The sequence below is a fragment of the Scyliorhinus torazame genome, chromosome 4 (genome assembly GCF_047496885.1).
Source record: "Scyliorhinus torazame isolate Kashiwa2021f chromosome 4, sScyTor2.1, whole genome shotgun sequence".
NCBI classification, from domain to species: Eukaryota; Metazoa; Chordata; class Chondrichthyes; order Carcharhiniformes; family Scyliorhinidae; genus Scyliorhinus; species Scyliorhinus torazame.
In genome coordinates this window covers 87,520,188-87,540,501 of record NC_092710.1, presented here as the reverse complement: position 1 = coordinate 87,540,501, position 20,314 = coordinate 87,520,188, and the positions used below count along the sequence as shown (strand labels likewise).

The following is a 20,314-nucleotide window of genomic DNA, read 5'->3' as shown; positions in this document are numbered from 1 at the left end:
CCCAAAACCTCACCATTAACTGATTATGTGCTGCCCCGATTCGATCTACCAAAATTAATCACCTCACATTTATCTAAATTGAACTCCACCTGCCATTCATCGGCCCACTGGCCCAATTGATCAAGATCCCGTTGCAATCCTAGATAACTTTCTTTTCCCAAGGGTAGAGGAGTCTAGAACTAGAAGGCATAGGTTTAAGGTGAGAGGGGAGAGATACAAAAGAGACCAGAGGGGCAATTTTTTCACACACAGGCTGGTGAGCATCTGGAATGGGCTGCCGGAGGCAGTGGTAGTGTTGATTCCCAAAATTCTTTCTCCGTCAGTCTGGCCTCAATAAAAGTCGAGATGGCTTTGCACGTAAAAAGAAGTTATTTTATTCAGCTTGCAAGCTTGATTCATTTCACAGAAACATAAGAGACATCCAGTCTCCTACATCCCAGAAAGCGAATGAACAAAGAGACAAAGGGATCTCTGCAAATCAATTCAAATGGTATCAAGTTTCACATACTCGACACCCATAGGTCATCCTATGTCCCTCCTGACTTGTTTGATCTATTCTGATTGGCTCACTTCCAATCCCTTTCTCTGGCCCCTATCAATGCAGCATCACTCTCGTAGACACACCTCTTCCTGCTTTTTCCATGCGGTCTCAAATCCCTTTGTCTCTACCTGCCAGAATCAAAGTGGCTTATTTCTACAATACATTAACTAATATCTCTAAAGTAACTATTTTATATCACATTCGTCAGTAGAGGCAGATATATTTTTTTCCTTTAAAAAGCAGTTAGACAGTTACCTGGGCAGCGTGGGTATAGAGGGATATGGACCAAATGCAGGCAAGTGGGACTAGCTTAGTGATAGAAACTGGGCGACATGGACAAACTGGGCCTAAGGCTGTTCCCATGCTGTAAACATCTATGACTATATGTCACATGTCTCCTTCCTATTTTTGACCAGGGCCTCAACATTCCGAGTCATCCAGGGTTCCCTGCTGTCAGCAGCCTTGCCTTTCACTCTAAAAGGAATGTGCTTACCATGAACTCTGGTTAACACACTTTTGAATCCTCCCACTTATCAGCGTTCCCTTTGCCTGCCAACAAACTCCCCCAATCAACTTTGAAAAGTTCCTGTCTAATACCATCAAAATTGGTCTTGCCCCAATTTAGAATTTTAACTTTTTGCAAATCACTCTCTTTCAATATGTCCTGCCACCTTCAAAGATCTACCCACATGAACACTCCAGATCACCCTGGACCTGTACACTGAGTCATTAAGTCGATAGTCAACATCTTTTCCCAAAGGTAGGGGAGTCTAAAACTAGAGGGCATAGGTTTAAGGTGAGAGGGGAGAGATTCAGAAGGGCCCAGAGGGGCAATTTCTTCACTCGAGGGTAGTGAGTGTCTGGAATGTGCTGCCAGAGGTAGTAGTAGAGGCGGGTACAATTGTGTCTTTTAAAAAGCATTTAGATGGGTATAGAGGGTTATGGGCCAAGTGCGGGCAACTGGGACTAGCTTAATGGTAAAAACTGGGCGGCATGGACTGGTTGGGCCGAAGGGCCTGTTTCCATGCTGTAAACTTCTATGATTCTATGATTCTAAGTCACCTTCCCCCAGCCCTTCTGCCAAAATGCATGTCACATCTCTTGTTAAATTCTATCTGCTATCTGTCTGGCAACTCTGCAAGCCTATCTATGTCTATTGCAGTCGATTCGTATCCTCCTCACTGTTTGCTGCCACTAAGTTTGGTGCATCAGCAATTCTACTGTTTATTCAAATATCTCAAGTCATTTATATATATCAAAAGAAAACTGACCCCTAGGCAGCACCACTGTTCACGATTCTCCAATTTGAAGAACAAAGGTTGAACTTGGATGCTAATTTCATAGAATCTCTACAGTGCAGAAGGAGGCCATTCGACCCATTGAGTTTTCACCGTCCCCCCGAAAGAGCACTCGACCTAGGCACACTCCCCCGCCCTATCCCCATAACCCCACGCATTGATCATGACCAATCTAACTAACCTGTACATCTTTTGACTGTAATTATAGACCACTTTGTTCTTCTACCCCATTCAGTTCCTTATTCTTTTGTGTGGATGGAAACTGGATATTCATTGGAAAATATAGCACCAAAATAAACTATTAATTGAGAAAAAAAGCTGAAACTGGGAGTTTCCCTCTTTGACAGAAAAACAAGAGCAGGGATCTCAAATGAGACAATGTGACTGTGAATTTCTTTCCTGTTGGACTTAGGTTGTGGAGCTGTGCTCAATGAATGTGGTGAAGTTGAGCTTGATGCCTTTATCATGGATGGAAAAAACCTTAATGCCGGAGCAGTTGCTGCTGTCAGAAACATAGCTAATCCAACAAAGCTTGCTCGACTGATTATGGAACAGGTAGAGTTTACTCCTAAAATATACTGACATAACTTTCCCTCTCTGGTTGGGCTTTGGCGGGGGAAGGTCAGGGATGGGAGGAAAGATCAGGGGTCGGGGATGGGTGGAAATGTCAGGGGTCAGGTACGGGGCAAGGTCAGGGATCCTGATTTGGGGGGAGGGGTCAGGTGTGGCTTGTGGGGGGACTTGAGTCGGAGGGAAGCCAGCAGTCTGAGCTGGTGGAAGGGATTGCGGGGGGCGCTAGCCTCATTCCCAGGTGCTGGGAGCTTCTTCCTTTAACTGGAAAACCTGAACTGCTGCAGTGAACTTTAAATTGGGCTCTGTTTCTTGAGGACCCTACCATGTGGCACTTAATATCGAAGATAAACTATTTTAATCTGATGTCTGGGTACTCTCACCAGTCTAATTAAGCTGGTCCAGAGCTGGTTGGTTGCTGAACTAAAGTTTATTTAGCAATAAATGCTGGTTTATTCCATCTGTCAGACTCTGTGCGATGGTGTCTCAATCTGATTTATTATCTGTTTCCAGTGTCCTTTACTCTCAAGGTTACCCCTCCAGATTCTTTGGCATTTCAGATTCTCCTGACGAATGTGATATAAAATAGTTAGTTCACATATTAGTTACAGCAATGTAGATGTGGGCCAGTCTAATAGTAGTGAGTTCACAAAGGACAAAGGAATTCAGAAAGCATGGCAAGGATGGGGAAAAGGATGCTGGGTAACAAGAGGCCCAGGGTTAAGGAATGCAAAGTGAGCCAATCAGGATATATGGCCAGGTCAGGAGGTGTATAGGATGACCTATGGGAATCTTGTATGTGAAACTTGATGCCATTTGAATGTATTTGCAGAGATCTCTTTGTCTCCGACCTCACTCGGTTCCTAGGGTTTCAGAAGACAGCTTGTGTGTTCTGAGGCTCATTGTGAAGCGAGTCAGCCTTGCAAGTTGCTTAAAAATAGATAATACTATACCTACAAATCCATCTCGAGTTTTATTGAGGCCAGACTGACGGGTAAGGAATTCAATATTGTCATTTGGTGCCGAAACCCGGGGTTTCTCCAGACGGTCACCAGCCAGCTGCGAAATCAGAATTAGACCGATGTTGGACAAGGAAAGTGGAAATGGGCCCACACTGTGTGTAGCTGGAAAATGACCACATTGATTTTCCCCTCTTATGGTCTGATTGGTCTGGCCACTCGCGGTTGGTACGGAAAGATCGTCTCGACAAAGTCAAAGGTCAGTCTGGGGATTAGAAAATTAAACTGATGGGATATCAGAATATTGATAGTTCAGTTTTGGGTAAATTGTGGAATTGATGGGACATTGAGAGGATGGTTTAATTCCACGTGTGTGTGTTTTGGAATTGATGGGACATCGAAAGGATGGTTTAATTCCACGTGTGTGTGTTTTGGAATTGGTGGGACATCGAAAGGATGGTTTAATTCCACGTGTGTGTGTTTTGGAAACTAGTTGATTAAGCTAAAATCGTATCCTTGGACTGTAGTGGCGAAAATACGCAGTCTTGAGGACTAGTTTGAGATGATGGGGAATTGCTTGGATAACACGAGTGATCCAAACAGTTAGAACATAGAACATAGAACAATACAGCGCAGTACAGGCCCTTCGGCCCACGATGTTGCACCGAAACAAAAGCCATCTAACCTACACTATGCCATTATCATCCATATGTTTATCCAATAAACTTTTAAATGCCCTCAATGTTGGCGAGTTCACTACTGTTGCAGGTAGGGCATTCCACGGCCTCACTACTCTTTGCGTAAAGAACCTACCTCTGACCTCTGTCCTATATCTATTACCCCTCAGTTTAAAGTTATGTCCCCTCGTGCCAGCCATATCCATCCGCGGGAGAAGGCTCTCACTGTCCACCCTATCCAACCCCCTGATCATTTTGTATGCCTCTATTAAGTCTCCTCTTAACCTTCTTCTCTCCAACGAAAACAACCTCAAGTCCATCAGCTTTTCCTCATAAGATTTTCCCTCCATACCAGGCAACATCCTGGTAAATCTCCTCTGCACCGCTCCAAAGCCTCCACGTCCTTCCTATAATGCGGTGACCAGAACTGTACGCAATACTCCAAATGCGGCCGTACCAGAGTTCTGTACAGCTGCAACATGACCTCCCGACTCCGGAAACAATCCCTCTACCAATAAAGGCCAACACTCCATAGGCCTTCTTCACAACCCTATCAACCTGCAAATATTATGTGATATTTATCCAGACAAAGCGAGAGATTTTAGGAAAATGTCAGCAACTTTAAGGAAGAAATTGGGTGACGAATGGCCACTAGGGGTCACTAAAGATCTGGACATCATTAAGAAAATTCAGGGTGAAATCTGCAAAAAGCCAAAGTATTAAAGCAAAAGAGTTAATTGGATTATGGAGACAATATTGCCAAGAGGAGAGGGATAAAATCATGTTATCAAGTTGGCAAGAAAATGCCCTTAAAATGGGGAATCCAATTAGTGAAGTGGGGAACCAGAAAACTCTGGCGATCTTGAAAAAGGAGTGTGCATTCAAAAAACGTGCAAGTAAAGAGAGAGTGGACTTGAGTTTTAAAAATGGACTACGTGGTTCAATGGCTGGCCTTGCATTGACAGAGGCAGATGGTGACCTAGAGAATTGGACCATGTCGGGTAGAGTCCTGGCTGCGCCAGTAGCATTGTCTGCACTAATTCCAGAACCACCAGGGTATCATAATTTATATCCAGTCACTGCTCCCCAGATTCAAATCATGCCAGCCTCTCCAGTCCCTTTGGTTGATAGTTTGGGTCCTATTTCTGCACCTTCACCGTCTGTTGGAGAAGGGGAGCTCTGTTCCACAAGCCCAGTTAGCTCTAGGACCTGATCTCTGACAATGAGAGAGGGGCCTGATCCTATCCAGAAACAATTACGCATACCACCTAGATCCCTTAAGACCGATATGATAGGACAGAAAAGTATGAGAACAAAGAAAGAGGACAGGAATGGTTCTGAGGAGCCGGAGCTCCCCCTATCGGAAGGGAAGGACGTCGAAGTCTTTGAAGAGCCAGAGGAAACCATTAAAGCGCCCCCTAATGAGACTCTGAGACAGTTGCCGATTAGGAAAATAGCCAACCCTGCAGCAGCAGCCCAGCCCACGATAGACGTTTATTTCCCATGGAGACCCAGTGAGATGATGGCTATTCTGGCTGCAATCCCAGACAGAAAGAAAACTCCTGCTGCTTTTGTGGACTATCTTGAGAACTACCATCTCAGTTATCAAGCTGATTATAGGGACTTCTGGGCCCTAGTCCAGCAGCTTTTAACCCTAGTAGAGTACCGCAGTCACCTCAACCACTTGAATTATGCTATCTATGCCGCACTTCAGCAAGCCCATGCCTTGGACGATGATAGACGGGCACAAATCCTGAATGTGTTGAATGCCACATTTCAAAAGCCCATAAACATCTTTGCTATCTTAGACCTCAAACCTAAAAAGACTGAGGAGCCAGAGGAATTTCTGGAACGTTTTAATGAAATCTACCGTGGGCAGTCAGGCGACTTGCTGTACCAAAATGGTCAGAATTCCCCTCAATATTGGTAATGCATTGCCTACCACCTTCCGTGACTACTGCTGTGAAATGTAATAACATGAATTGGACAGAGAACGACCCTTCCCAGATGGCCCGGGCAGTCAGATTTTATTGGAAGGAGGGTGTAGGCCAGGAAGGAGGCTCAGTTACAAAGATTAAGACCGAGTATGTAATGATGGGGGCGGATGTTTGAGGGCAAATCAACATCTGACATGTGGGAGGCTTTCAAGTGTCAGTTGATAGGAATACAGGACAGGCATGTTCCTGTGAGGAAGAAAGACAAATACGGCAATTTTCGGGAACCTTGGATGACGAATGATATTGTAGGCCTCGTCAAAAAGAAAAAGGAGGCATTTGTCAGGGCTAAAAGGCTGGGAACAGACGAAGCCTGTGTGGCATATAAGGAAAGTAGGAAGGAACTTAAGCAGGGAGTCAGGAGGGCTAGAAGGGGTCATGAAAAGTCATTGGCAAATAGGGTTAAGGAAAATCCCAAGGCTTTTTACACTTACATAAAAAGCAAGAGGGTAGCCAGGGAAAGGGTTGGCCCACTGAAGGATAGGCAAGGGAATCTATGTGTGGAGCCAGAGGAAATGGGCGAGGTACTAAATGAATACTTTGCATCAGTATTCACCAAAGAGAAGGAATTGGTAGATGTTGAGTCTGGAGAAGGGGGTGTAGATAGCCTGGGTCACATTGTGATCCAAAAAGACGAGGTGTTGGGTGTCTTAAAAAATATTAAGGTAGATAAGTCCCCAGGGCCGGATGGGATCTACCCCAGAATACTGAAGGAGGCTGGAGAGGAAATTGCTGAGGCCTTGACAGAAATCTTTGGATCCTCGCTGTCTTCAGGGGATGTCCCGGAGGACTGGAGAATAGCCAATGTTGTTCCTCTGTTTAAGAAGGGTGGCAGGGATAATCCCGGGAACTACAGGCCGGTGAGCCTTACTTCAGTGGTAGGGAAATTACTGGAGAGAATTCTTCGAGACAGGATCTACTCCCATTTGGAAGCAAATGGACGTATTAGTGAGAGGCAGCACGGTTTTGTGAAGGGGAGGTCGTGTCTCACTAACTTGATAGAGTTTTTCGAGGAGGTCACTAAGATGATTGATGCAGGTAGGGCAGTAGATGTTGTCTATATGGACTTCAGTAAGGCCTTTGACAAGGTCCCTCATGGTAGACTAGTACAAAAGGTGAAGTCACACGGGATCAGGGGTGAACTGGCAAGGTGGATACAGAACTGGCTAGGCCATAGAAGGCAGAGGGTAGCAATGGAGGGATGCTTTTCTAATTGGAGGGCTGTGACCAGTGGTGTTCCACAGGGATCAGTGCTGGGACCTTTGCTCTTTGTAGTATATATAAATGATTTGGAGGAAAATGTAACTGGTCTGATTAGTAAGTTTGCAGACGACACAAAGGTTGGTGGAATTGCGGATAGCGATGAGGACTGTCTGAGGATACAGCAGGATTTAGATTGTCTGGAGACTTGGGCGGAGAGATGGCAGATGGAGTTTAACCTGGACAAATGTGAGGTAATGCATTTTGGAAGGGCTAATGCAGGTAGGGAATATACAGTGAATGGTAGAACCCTCAAGAGTATTGAAAGTCAAAGAGATCTAGGAGTACAGGTCCACAGATCACTGAAAGGGGCTACACAGGTGGAGAAGGTAGTCAAGAAGGCATACGGCATGCTTGCCTTCATTGGCCGGGGCATTGAGTATAAGAATTGGCAAGTCATGTTGCAGCTGTATAGAACCTTAGTTAGGCCACACTTGGAGTATAGTGTTCAATTCTGGTCGCCACACTACCAGAAGGATGTGGAGGCTTTAGAGAGGGTGCAGAAGAGATTTACCAGAATGTTGCCTGGTATGGAGGGCATAAGCTATGAGGAGCGATTGAATAAACTCGGTTTGTTCTCACTGGAACGAAGGAGGTTGAGGGGCGACCTGATAGAGGTATACAAAATTATGAGGGGCATAGACAGAGTGGATAGTCAGAGGCTTTTCCCCAGGGTAGAGGGGTCAATTACTAGGGGGCATAGGTTTAAGGTGAGAGGGGCAAAGTTTAGAGTAGATGTACGAGGCAAGTTTTTTACGCAGAGGGTAGTGGGTGCCTGGAACTCACTACCGGAGGAGGTAGTGGAGGCAGGGACGATAGGGACATTTAAGGGGCATCTTGACAAATATATGAATAGGATGGGAATAGAAGGATACGGACCCAGGAAGTGTAGAAGATTGTAGTTTAGTCGGGCAGTATGGTCGGCACGGGCTTGGAGGGCCGAAGGGCCTGTTCCTGTGCTGTACGTTTCTTTGTTCTTTGTTCTTTGTTCTTTGAAAAAGGATGATCTGAGACCCCAACCGGCAGCAATTACAGTAGCTTACCAGCTGAAAGCCCAATATTGTGACCTTGGGTGGGTGGATCAACACGGGGGAGGACCTTCAGCCCCTCTTTATGGCCCACCGTAAGCACCAACAGCTTTACAACTGCCACCCCCTCTGAGGGGCCATTGGTCTACTGGGAAAAGAGGATGGGGCAGATATAGAGGGAGCAATACATGTTTTAATTGTGGCCGTACAGATCACTGGTATCAGGAATGCCCCTTTAAAAGACAGGCAGCAGAAGGAGACTACTCAACCCAACGGAGGGGGTACCCACCAAGGGGAGGACAGACGAGGTACACTGACTTCTCCCAGGCAAACACTTTCCCAACACAAGATTGACTAGCTAATTTAGTCATAAGGACTCTCCAATCGGACAGGGAACCTATTATTTCTCTGCAGATAGGAGATCAACATTACCCATTTGTAATCGACACTGGAGCAGCCATGTCTTCGTTGCAATCAGAACTTCGACTACCACTACCCGACCACACCCAGCATTTGTAGGGGCGCCAAGGACAGGTGTGTGAGTATCCTATTTCTGAACCTGTGACAGTCACTTATGAGAATAAGTCTACAGATCATCAGTCTGTGGTGACTACTGGATTGGACTGTAACTTGTTGGCCCGAGATTTACTGTGCATCTTCCAGCTACAGTTCGAGTGCGGAGATGAAGGGGTAACGGTTCAATCATGGAGGATGGGACAACAGTGTTATATTTCTATCACACCCCAGTGGTGGACATTAGACATTGAACATTCACTGCATCACGTTACCCTGGCCTATGACAGAACCGGACAAAACAGGGAGTTGGAGGCAAATACCAGCCGTTAATTGGGACCGAATGGCCAGTCAAGATTACAGCCACAGTAACGGGAAAAGAAGCGCTGTTTTACAGGTGTGGAGCATGATGGGGTGGCTACGCACCGCCTATGTAATCTTCCGCCTCGCCTCGCTTGGCGTGACTTCTGCGACGGAAATGGAAAAGGGAAATATCATCTACACCTGTAACCCCAACCAAACTACAAGGATATTTCACTTATGCAGAGGTGACGTCCCCATATCCAAGGACATGGTAACGACTCATGGAAGGTCATCAGGTTAACGGACAATGCAGGACTCATGAAGCAATTGCACCGGTCCCGGCGATGGGAAGGGAACATTACATGGACATTGCCTTGTTTTTGGAGTACATGTAAATTTGATGTTGGATGTGTTAAGATTGGTGCCATAATGGTAAAGTCAGACTGTGAAGAGAGGGTAGGAAGAGGTTGTGAGAGAGAGAGGGGGACTAGAGAGAGGACGGAGCGTGTGAGAAGGGGAGTACAACTAGAAGGTAGGTTATCAGGAGATATACTTAATTCATTTAGGACTGAAGGAAACCTGGGTAAAATGCAGGGTGCCCTGGAACAGATAGATGCCCCTAGAATCTTGGCTGTCAGGACCAAGAGGGTGCAGCGGATGACGGGAGACTGCAATAGGAATTGGAAATGTAGCGACAAATCTTCTTAGATGAGGGGCCATAGCTACGGATTGGACAGATAGGTTATCATGAAATGATAAAAGGAGGGAATGACAAATGTGATATAAAATAGTTAGTTCACATATTAGTTACAGTAATGTAGATGTGGGCCAGTCTAATAGTAGTGAGTTCACAAAGGACAAAGGAATTCAGAAAGCATGGCAAGGATGGGGAAAAGGATGCTGGGTAACAAGAGGCCCAGGGTTAAGGAATGCAAAGTGAGCCAATCAGGATATATGGCCAGGTCAGGAGGTGTATAGGATGACCTATGGGAATCTTGTATGTGAAACTTGATGCCATTTGAATGTATTTGCAGAGATCTCTTTGTCTCCGACCTCACTCGGTTCCTAGGGTTTCAGAAGACAGCTTGTGTGTTCTGAGGCTCATTGTGAAGCGAGTCAGCCTTGCAAGTTGGTTAAAAATAAATAATACTATACCTACAAATCCATCTCGAGTTTTATTGAGGCCAGACTGACGGGTAAAGAATTCAATACTGTCACTCCTAAACCCATTTGTTTGGCTCGTTTAAATCCCATATCAGATTCATTTTTAAATGTGATGAAATGCTGATGAGAACCTGCTTCTTTTCTAGACCAAGCATGTGATGCTGAGTGACCGAGGTGCATCACGATTCGCTAAAGCAGTGGGGTTCCCAGAAGTCCCAATGGAGTCTTTGATTACTGAAAGGTCGAGAGAAAGGTTGAAGAAAAATCTTGCAGCAGTGGATTCACAGATGTAAATTAATTTAATTCCGGTCTCCTGTCTTAACTGGACAAGGCTTAATAATCTGTACCTTGGGCAGAATCCTACACATATACTTTTAATACCTTCAGTATAAATTGAGTTGTGTGGTTCATTTGGTATCAATTAGCTTTGATTTATTCCAGTCAATGATGCTGCTTGATTGCACTCATTCTTGGGAGTTTTTTTGTTTGTGTTTATCTCAATCAGGCTGTACAGAAACTGAGTATAGCTTCAGCAAAACCCCTCGCAGTAACTCCATGCCATGAAGTTTTGAGATTTAAGCAGCTACAAATTTGCATCATAATTGGAACATCTGTTCAGTTCAAACATATAAACATATGAGTCTATGAAGTAATTTTAATCAGGCCGTTCTGTTTCATAGATTCATTTTTAAAAAAAATATATTTTATTCAACTTTTTCGGCCATACAAAACAGTACAAAGGTTTTTCCCCTTTTTACAACAGCAAAACAATATAAATAACCGTGACCGTATTTTAACAAATAAATAAATAATATATAAACTAAATGGCAACTGCCATAACAAAAATAATAGCTCTCCCAAATAATAAAATCAGCAATTCAATATACATAACCAAGTACCAATATCTTTACAAAAACACCCCTGAGGACCCACCTGAGCCCCCCCCCCTCCCCCCTGGGTTGCTGCTGTTACCTTCCCATTTCCTTTATCGTTCTGCGAGGCAGTTAATGAACGGTTGCCACCGCCTGGTGAACCCCTGAGCCGAACCCCTTAGTGCAAACTTTATCCGTTCCAGTTTTATAAACCCTGCCATGTCGTTTATCCAGGTCTCCATGCCCGGAGGCTTGGCTTCCTTCCACATAAGCAGTATCCTTCGCCGGGCTACTAGGGACGCAAAGGCCAAAACATCAGCCTCTCTCGCCTCCTGCACTCCCGGCTCTTCTGCAACCCCGAATATAGCCAGCCCCCAGCCTGGCTCGACCCGGACCCCCACCACCTTTGAAAGCACCTTCGCCACCCCTACCCAGAACCCCTGCAGTGCCGGGCATGACCAAAACATGTGGGTGTGGTTTGCTGGGCTTCTCGAGCATCTCCCACACCTATCCTCTACCCCGAAAAATTTACTGAGCCTTGCTCCGGTCATATGTGCCCTGTGCAAAACCTTAAATTGTATCAGGCTAAGCCTGGCGCACGAGGACGAAGAGTTTACCCTACGTAGGGCATCTGCCCACAGCCCCTCTTCAATCTCTTGCCCCCAGCTCTTCCTCCCATTTTCCCTTCAGCTCATCCACCATGTTCTCCCCCTCGTCTCTCATTTCCCTGTATATATCTGACACCCTACCATCCCCCACCCATGTCCCTGAGATCACTCTATCCTGAATCTCCTGCGTCGGGAGCTGCGGGAATTCCCTCACCTGTTGCCTCGCAAAAGCCCTCCGTTGCATGTATCGAAATTCATTCCCTTGGGGCAACCCATATTTTTCCGTCAGCGCTCCCAGACTCGCAAACGTCCCGTCCAAGAACAGATCCCTCAGTTGCACAATCCCAGCTCTCTGCCATGCTCCGAATCCCCCATCTATTCTCCCCGGGACAAACCTATGATTTCTTATCGGGGACCGCACCGAGGCTCCCGTCATTCCCCTATGCCGTCTCCACTGCCCCCAAATTGTCAGTGTTGCCACCACCACTGGACTTGTGGTGTATTTCTTCGGGGTGAACGGTAACGGCGCCGTCACCAGCGCTTGTAGGCTGGTTCCTTTGCAGGACGCCATCTCCAATCTCTTCCACGCCTCTCTCTCCCCTTCTCCCATCCACTTACACACCATTGAAATATTCGCGGCCCAATAGTACTCACTTAAGCTCGGTAGTGCCAGTCCCCCCCTCTCCCTGCTACGCTGCAAGAGCCCCCTCCTCACACTCGGGGTCTTCCCAGCCCACACAAAACTCATAACGCTTTTCTCGATCTTCTTGAAAAAAGCCTTCGTGACCATCACCGGGAGGCACTGAAACACAAAAAGGAATCTCGGGAGGACTACCATTTTGACCGCCTGCACCCTACCCACCAGTGACAGGGGCACCATGTCCCATCTCTTAAAATCCTCCTCCATCTGTTCCACCAATCGTGTTAAATTAAGCCTATGTAAGGTTCCCCAACTCCTGGCTATCTGGATCCCCAAGTACCGGAAATCTCTTGTTACCTTCCTCAGCGGTAAATCCGCTATTCCCCTGCTCTGCTCCCCCGGATGTACCACAAACAACTCACTCTTCCCCATGTTCAATTTGTACCCCGAGAATTCCCGAAACTCCCCGAGCGTCTGCATTATCTCAGGCATCCCCTCCACCGGGTCCGCAACATACAGCAGTAAATCATCTGCATACAATGATACCCGGTGTTCTTCTCCTCCCCTGAGTACTCCCCTCCACTTCCTGGAGCCCCTCAGTGCTATGGCCAGGGGCTCAATTACCAATGCAAACAGTAACGGAGACAGGGGACACCCCTGCCTCGTCCCTCTATAAAGACGGAAGTAGTCAGACCTCTGCCTGTTCGTGATCACATTTGCCACCGGGGCCCTATATAGCAGCTGTACCCATCCAATGAACCCTTCACCGAAACCAAATCTCCTCAACACTTCCCACAGGTAGTTCCACTCGACCCTGTCAAATGCTTTCTCGGCATCCATCGCCACCACTATCTCCGCCACCCCCTCTGGTGGGGGCATCATCATCACCCCTAGCATCCTCCGTATGTTCGTGTTCAGCTGTCTCCCCTTAACGAACCCAGTTTGATGGCTTTGTGAAGGGTAGGTCATGCCTCACAAACCTTATCGAGTTCTTTGAGAAGGTGACTGAACAGGTAGACGAGGGTAGAGCAGTTGATATGGTGTACATGGATTTCAGCAAAGCGTTTGATAAGGTTCCCCACGGTAGGCTTTGCAGAAAATACGGAGGCTGGGGATTGAGGGTGATTTAGAGATGTGGATCAGAAATTGGCTAGCTGAAAGAAGACAGAGGGTGGTGGTTGATGGGAAATGTTCAGAATGGAGTTCAGTCACAAGTGGAGTACCACAAGGATCTGTTCTGGGGCCGTTGCTGTTTATCATTTTTATCAATGACCTAGAGGAAGGCGCAGAAGGGTGGGTTAGTAAATTTGCAGACAATACTAAAGTCGGTGGTGTTGTCGATAGTGTGGAAGGATGTAGCAGGTTACAGAGGGATATAGATAAGCTGCAGAGCTGGGCTGAGAGGTGGCAAATGGAGTTTAATGTAGAGAAGTGTGAGGTGATTCACTTTGGAAGGAATAACAGGAATGCGGAATATTTGGCTAATGGTAAAGTTCTTGAAAGTGTGGATGAGCAGAGGGATCTAGGTGTCAATGTACATAGATCCCTGAAAGTTGCCACCCAGGTTGATAGGGTTGTGAAGAAGGCCTATGGAGTGTTGGCCTTTATTGGTAGAGGGATTGAGTTCCGGAGTCGGGAGGTCATGTTGCAGCTGTACAGAACTCTGGTACGGCCGCATTTGGAGTATTGCGCACAGTTCTGGTCACCGCATTATAGGAAGGACGTGGAGGCTTTGGAGCGGGTGCAGAGGAGATTCACCAGGATGTTGCCTGGTATGGAGGGAAAATCTTATGAGGAAAGGCTGATGGACTTGAGGTTGTTTTCGTTGGAGAGAAGAAGGTTAAGAGGAGACTTAATAGAGGCATACAAAATGATCAGGGGGTTGGATAGGGTGGACAATGAGAACCTTCTCCCGCGGATGGAAATGGCTGGCACGAGGGGACATAGCTTTAAACTGAGGGGTAATAGATATAGGACAGAGGTCAGAGGTAGGTTCTTTACGCAAAGAGTAGTGAGGCCGTGGAATGCCCTACCTGCTACAGTAGTGAACTCGCCAACATTGAGCGCATTTAAAAGTTTATTGGATAAACATATGGATGATAATGGCATAGTGTAGGTAGATGGCTTTTGTTTCGGTGCAACATTGTGGGCTGAAGGGCCTGTACTGCGCTGTATTGTTCTATGTTCTATGATCCTCATGGACCACCCCCGGGACACAATCCTCTATCCTCGTCGCCATTACCTTGGCCAGGTGCTTAGCATCTACATTCAAAAGGGAAATGGGCCTGTAGGACCCACACTGTAGCGGGTCTTTATCCTTCTTCAAAAGTAACGATATTGTCGCCTCCGACATAGTCGGGGGCAACTTCCCCCTTTCCCTGGCCTCATTAAAGGTTCTCATCAAAAGCGGGGCCAGTAGATCTATATATTTCCTATAAAATTCCACCGGGAACCCATCCGGTCCCGGGGCCTTCCCCGCCTGCATGCTCCCAATCCCCTTTACCACCTCCTCCACATCAATCTGTGCTCCCAGTCCCGCCCTCTCCTGCTCCTCCACCTTCGGGAATTCCAGCTGATCCAGGAAATGCATCATTCCCTCCTTCCCTTCCGGGGGCTGAGCCTTATACAACCTCTCATAGAATGTCTTAAACACCCCATTCACTCTCTCCGCTCCCCGTTCCGTCTCTCTCTCCTCATCCCTCACCCCACCTATCTCCCTCGCCGCTCCCCTCTTCCTCAATTGTTGGGCCAGCAACCGACTCACCTTCTCTCCATACTCATACTGCACTCCCTGTGCCCTCCTCCACTGTGCCTCTGCCTTACCCGTGGTCAGCAGGTCAAATTCCACATGTAACCTTTGTCTTTCCCTGTACAGTCCCTCCTCCGGTGCCTCTGCATATTGCCTGTCCACCCTCCGAAGTTCTCTCAGCAATCGCTCCCTTTCTTTACTCTCTTGCTTCCCTTTATGTGCCCTTATGGATATCAGTTCCCCTCTGACCACCGCCTTCAACGCCTCCCAGACCACTCCCACCTGAACCTCTCCATTGTCATTAAACTCCAAGTACCTTTCGATACACCCCCTCACCCTTAGACATATCCCCTCATCTGCCAACAGGCCCATATCCATTCTCCAGAGTGGGTGCTGTTCCTTTTCCTCTCCTACCTCCAGATCTACCCAGTGTGGAGCGTGGTCCGAGATGGCTATGGCCGTGTACTCAGTCCCTGTCACCTTCGGAATCAGTGCCCTTCCCAGGTCAATAAATTCTATCCGTGAATATACCTTGTGAACATGGGAGAAGAATGAGAACTCCTTACTCCTAGGTCTGATAAATCTCCAAGGGTCCACTCCTCCCATCTGCTCCATGAAGTCCTTAAGCACCTTGGCCGCTGCCGGCCTCCTCCCGGTCCTGGACCTCGACCGGTCCAGCCCTGGATCAATCACTGTATTGAAATCGCCCCCCATTACCAACTTTCCCGCCTCCAGGTCCGGGATACGCCCCAACATACGCCTCATGAAGTTTGCATCATCCCAGTTCGGGGCGTACACGTTCACCAGAACCACCGCCTTCCCTTGCAGTCTGCCACTCACCATCACGTATCTACCCCCACTGTCCGCCACTATGGTCTTTGCCTCAAACAGTACCTGTTTCCCCACTAAAATAGCCACCCCCCTATTCTTCGCATCCAAACCCGAATGAAACACCTGTCCCACCCATCCTTTACGTAGTCTGACCTGATCTGTCAATTTCAGGTGCGTCTCCTGCAACATAACCACATTTGCCTTTAATTTCTTTAGGTGTGCAAGTACCCTTTTAATCGGCCCATTCAGCCCTCTCACGTTCCACGTGATCAACCGGGTTGGGGGGGCTCTTTACCCCCCCCCACCTTGTCGACTAGCCATCCCCTTTTTTACCCCAGCTCCTCACCCGGTTCCCACGTGCCCGTATATCCCACCGACGGTGCCCTCCCGCCTCGACCACCCCGCCCCATAACAGCTCCCCCTTCCCCTTAGCAGCAGCAACCCAGTTAGCTCCCCCCCCACCCCCCACCCTCCGCTAGATCCCCCTCTAGCGTAATTACACCCCCCATGTTGCTCCCAGAAGTCAGCGAACTCTGGCTGACCTCGGCTTCCCAGTTTGCCCTCGGCCTCTCACTGTGCGAGGCCCCCACCTTCCTGCGTCCCTGTTCCCGCCTTAATTACCATAGCACGGGAACGAGGCCCGTGTTTCCTACTCAGCCCCACATTCCTACCCACCGGCGCCCACAGTTCCTCATACTCTCCCCCCCCCCACCCCCAAACGAGGGGAAGAGAGAAAATTTACAGGATTAAAGAGTTAACAATTGAAAAATCATCCCCCTCCCCCTTCCTCGTCCCACATAGTCACCCCACCACTTTGTCCCAGAAGCTCTTTCTCTCGCCAGACTATTCCAGCTCCTCGTCCACTATGACTGTCCACGCCTCTTCTGCCGTCTCAAAGTAGTGGTGCTTCCCTTGGTATGTGACCCACAGTCTCGCCGGTTGCAGCATTCCAAATTTCACCTTTTTGTGAAGCACCGCCTTAGCCCGATTGAAACTTGCCCTCCTTCTCGCCACCTCCGCACTCCAATCCTGGTATACGTAGATCACCGCGTTCTCCCACCTGCAGCTACGAGTTTTCTTCGCCCATCTTAGGACCATCTCTCTGTCATTATAGCGGTTAAACCTCACCACTATGGCTCGAGGTATTTCTCCTGCCCTTGGTCTTCGCGCCATAACTCGATAAGCTCCCTCCACCTCCAAAGGGCCCGTCGGGGCCTCCGATCCCATTAGCAAGTGAAGCATCGTGCTCACATATGCCCCGACGTCCGCCCCCTCTGCGCTCTCGGGAAGACCTAAGACTCTTAGATTCATCCTCCTCGAATTATTCTCCAGGGCTTCCAACCTCTCCACACACCTTGTGCTGCGCCTCATGCGTTTCTGCCTTCACCACCAGGCCCTGAATTTCATCTTCATTTTCAGCAGCCTTTGCCTTCACAACCCGAAGCTCCAGCTCCTGGGTCCTCTGCGCCTCCTTTAGCCCTTCAATCGCCTGTAGCATCGGGGCCAACGCCTCCTTCTTCAGCTCTTCCACACAGCGCCGCAGGAACTCTTGTTGCTCCGGGCCCCATATCGAACGGCCACCTTCCGACGCCATCTTGCTTCGAGCTTCCCTTCCTTGCCGCTGCTCCGAAGGATCCACTGCAATCCTGCCGCTATCCTCTCCTTTTTCCATCAGTATCCGGGGGGATTCCCTTCTATTTCACCGCACAGTGATTTTTGGCCATTTAAAATTGCCGTTAGGGCTCTTATCAAGAGCCCAAAAGTCCGTTCCAACGGGAGCTGCCGAAACATGCAACTTAGCTGGTCATCACCGCACCCGGAAGCCGTTTCATAGATTCATAAGATATGGGAGCAAAATAAGGCTATTTGGCCCATTGAGTCTGCTCCGCCATTCAATCATCGTTGATCTCAACCTCGCCTTAACTCCACCGTTCTGCCTATTCTCCATAACCCTTCAACCCATTCCCAATTAAAAATCTGGCTAATCCTTACATTTACTCGCTGTCCCAGCATCCACTGCTCTCTGGGGTAGCGGATTCTGTCGATTTACAACCCTTTGGGAGAGGTCATTTCTCCTCAACTCTTTTTGCTACCTCTTATCTTAAGACTGACCTCTCAGTCTTGACGGTCCAAGTCTACTTTATCCATATCTTTTGTCTCCCCTCATTACATAGAACATAGAACATACAGTGCAGAAGGAGGCCATTCGGCCCATCGAGTCTGCACCGACCCACTTAAGCCCTCACTTCCACCCTATTCCCGTAACCCAATAACCCCTCCTAATCTTTTGGACACTCAGGACAATTTAGCATGGCCAATCCACCTAACCTGCACGTCTTTGGACTGTGGGAAGAAACTGGAGCACCCGGAGGAAACCCACGCACACACGGAGAGAACGTGCAGACTCCGCACAAACAGTGACCCAGCAGGGAATAGAACCTGGGACCTTGACACTGTGAAGCCACAGTGCTAGCCATTCTTCTAAACTGTAGAGAGTAAAGGCCTAAACTTGTCAATCTCTCCTCGTACGACAAACCCCGCCTCTGGAATCAACCCACTTAAAATGACAATGTAATACTGAAGGATGTTGCATTAACACTTAGTTTAAGATATTATAAATCTCATAAACTTTGCCTTTGATTCTTTCGCTAACACAGTGAGCATGAGACAATTGGTGCTGTCGCATTAGACACTGCTGGGAATGTGGCCTGTGCCACCTCTACTGGAGGACTAAGCAACACGTTGATGGGTCGAATTGGTGATACTCCTTGCATTGGTACAGTATTTCCTCTTGTTTCCTGCATGGTATTCCTAAATTATCTTCTTTCAAGTTCTGTCTGTATGTATTCACAATTCCCAAGGGGAGAAAACAGCGATCACATGCCTCCCTCCATTTATCAATTGGGCGGGGGAAGGTGGGGTTGGGGTGCATGGTGGAAGGTGAAATAAGGCAAGAGGGGTAATATGTTTCCACCAATTATCTTATTCGTTATTAGAAATGTTTTTGAACACCTCTCTCAAATCTTCCCCCAACCGACTCTGCTGTAAGAAGAACAATTCCAGCTCCTCCGGTCCCTCCACATAACTGTAGCCTGTATCCTCAGTACCATTTTGTTAAATATCTTCGCTAGAACTTGACACTGTCGTAATTTATGATTCAACACAATCAAGCACAGGTTCCATTTGGCTGCTATCGAATGATTTATGAAGATTTGGAGGATATCTTGATTTTTCTTGTACTTTACCTTCATTTATACATCTCGTGTTCTTTTAATCTTTACAGCTTGTTTCACTTTCAACGATTTATTTACATAATCCACATCTTTCTGTACACTCTTTCAAATTATGTCACTCATTTTGTGCTGCCCCTCCTCGCTCTTCCCATCAATATGTATCATTTCCCACTCCTCTGCATTCAGCCCTGTCTGTGCATTTTGTCCGTCTGTGTGTGATGTTCGAATTGTACAGTTTACTGATTCCGATTTACACTTGGCTGATGCAGCCATCAATCTGGGTTTATTTTACCAGTGCTGCTTAATATTTTAGACATTTATTTTCGAAGTGCAGCAAGAATCCCCCTACAGTGTTCAAGGTGTGGTCAGATACCACAGTAGCTGCCACTTTTAATAGACTCCCTTCTCTACGAGTATCAAGAAATACTGCTGATATTGAAAATATGAAATTAAAGTTAAACTGCTGCAACTATTCAGGTCTGGCAGCATATGTCGAAACAGAATCAATGACCCTGTTTTTCTCTCTCGACGCATGCTGATAAACCTGGATAATTATAGCATTATTCTGATTCATTTTCTCTCCCTCTATCCTTGGATTGATTTGGACGCTGGCTGTGTGCAGAGGTTCGCTCTGAGCTGGGAATCTGAATCTGAGTCTGAGCGAATGTCATTTCTGGCAGATTGAGCTGAGAAATTTTGGGGGAATATTTGCATCCTACTGCTTTGTGATTCCATGCGCCGGAGAAACTTTGCAGAAGCTGTCAGTGTGTGTTATATATGTGTCTGCTCAACAGGCAGATGCAATCCTCTACCCCAGCTCCACAGGCTGATTCTGATCCAGTGCTGTGTTTGAGACAGTGTCTAGCTTTACATTTGTGTCTTTCTTTTTGAACAGGAAGTGGTGGCTATGCCGATAACCTGAGCGGTGCCGTATCTACTACAGGAACAGGGGAGGCAATTATGAAGATTACCCTGGCTAGATTGATTACATTTAACATGGAACGAGGTAGTCTAATTTAGCAACTCTCTATTGAATGTTATGTGGTGAGTCAGCACGATGTACAAATTGGGAAA

General features: G+C 47.3%; 1 protein-coding gene across 1 annotated transcript in view; it reads left to right on the top strand.

The window, feature by feature from the left end:
• asrgl1 (asparaginase and isoaspartyl peptidase 1) overlaps positions 1-20,314 on the top strand; it is a 540,016-nt gene that overhangs the window by 470,136 nt on the left and 49,566 nt on the right. The window contains exons 3-6 of the mRNA XM_072498343.1: positions 2,252-2,394; positions 10,454-10,596; positions 18,665-18,783; positions 20,136-20,246. Of these exons, the coding sequence (XP_072354444.1) occupies positions 2,252-2,394; positions 10,454-10,596; positions 18,665-18,783; positions 20,136-20,246 (516 nt within the window). The remainder of the gene's footprint in view (positions 1-2,251; positions 2,395-10,453; positions 10,597-18,664; positions 18,784-20,135; positions 20,247-20,314) is intronic.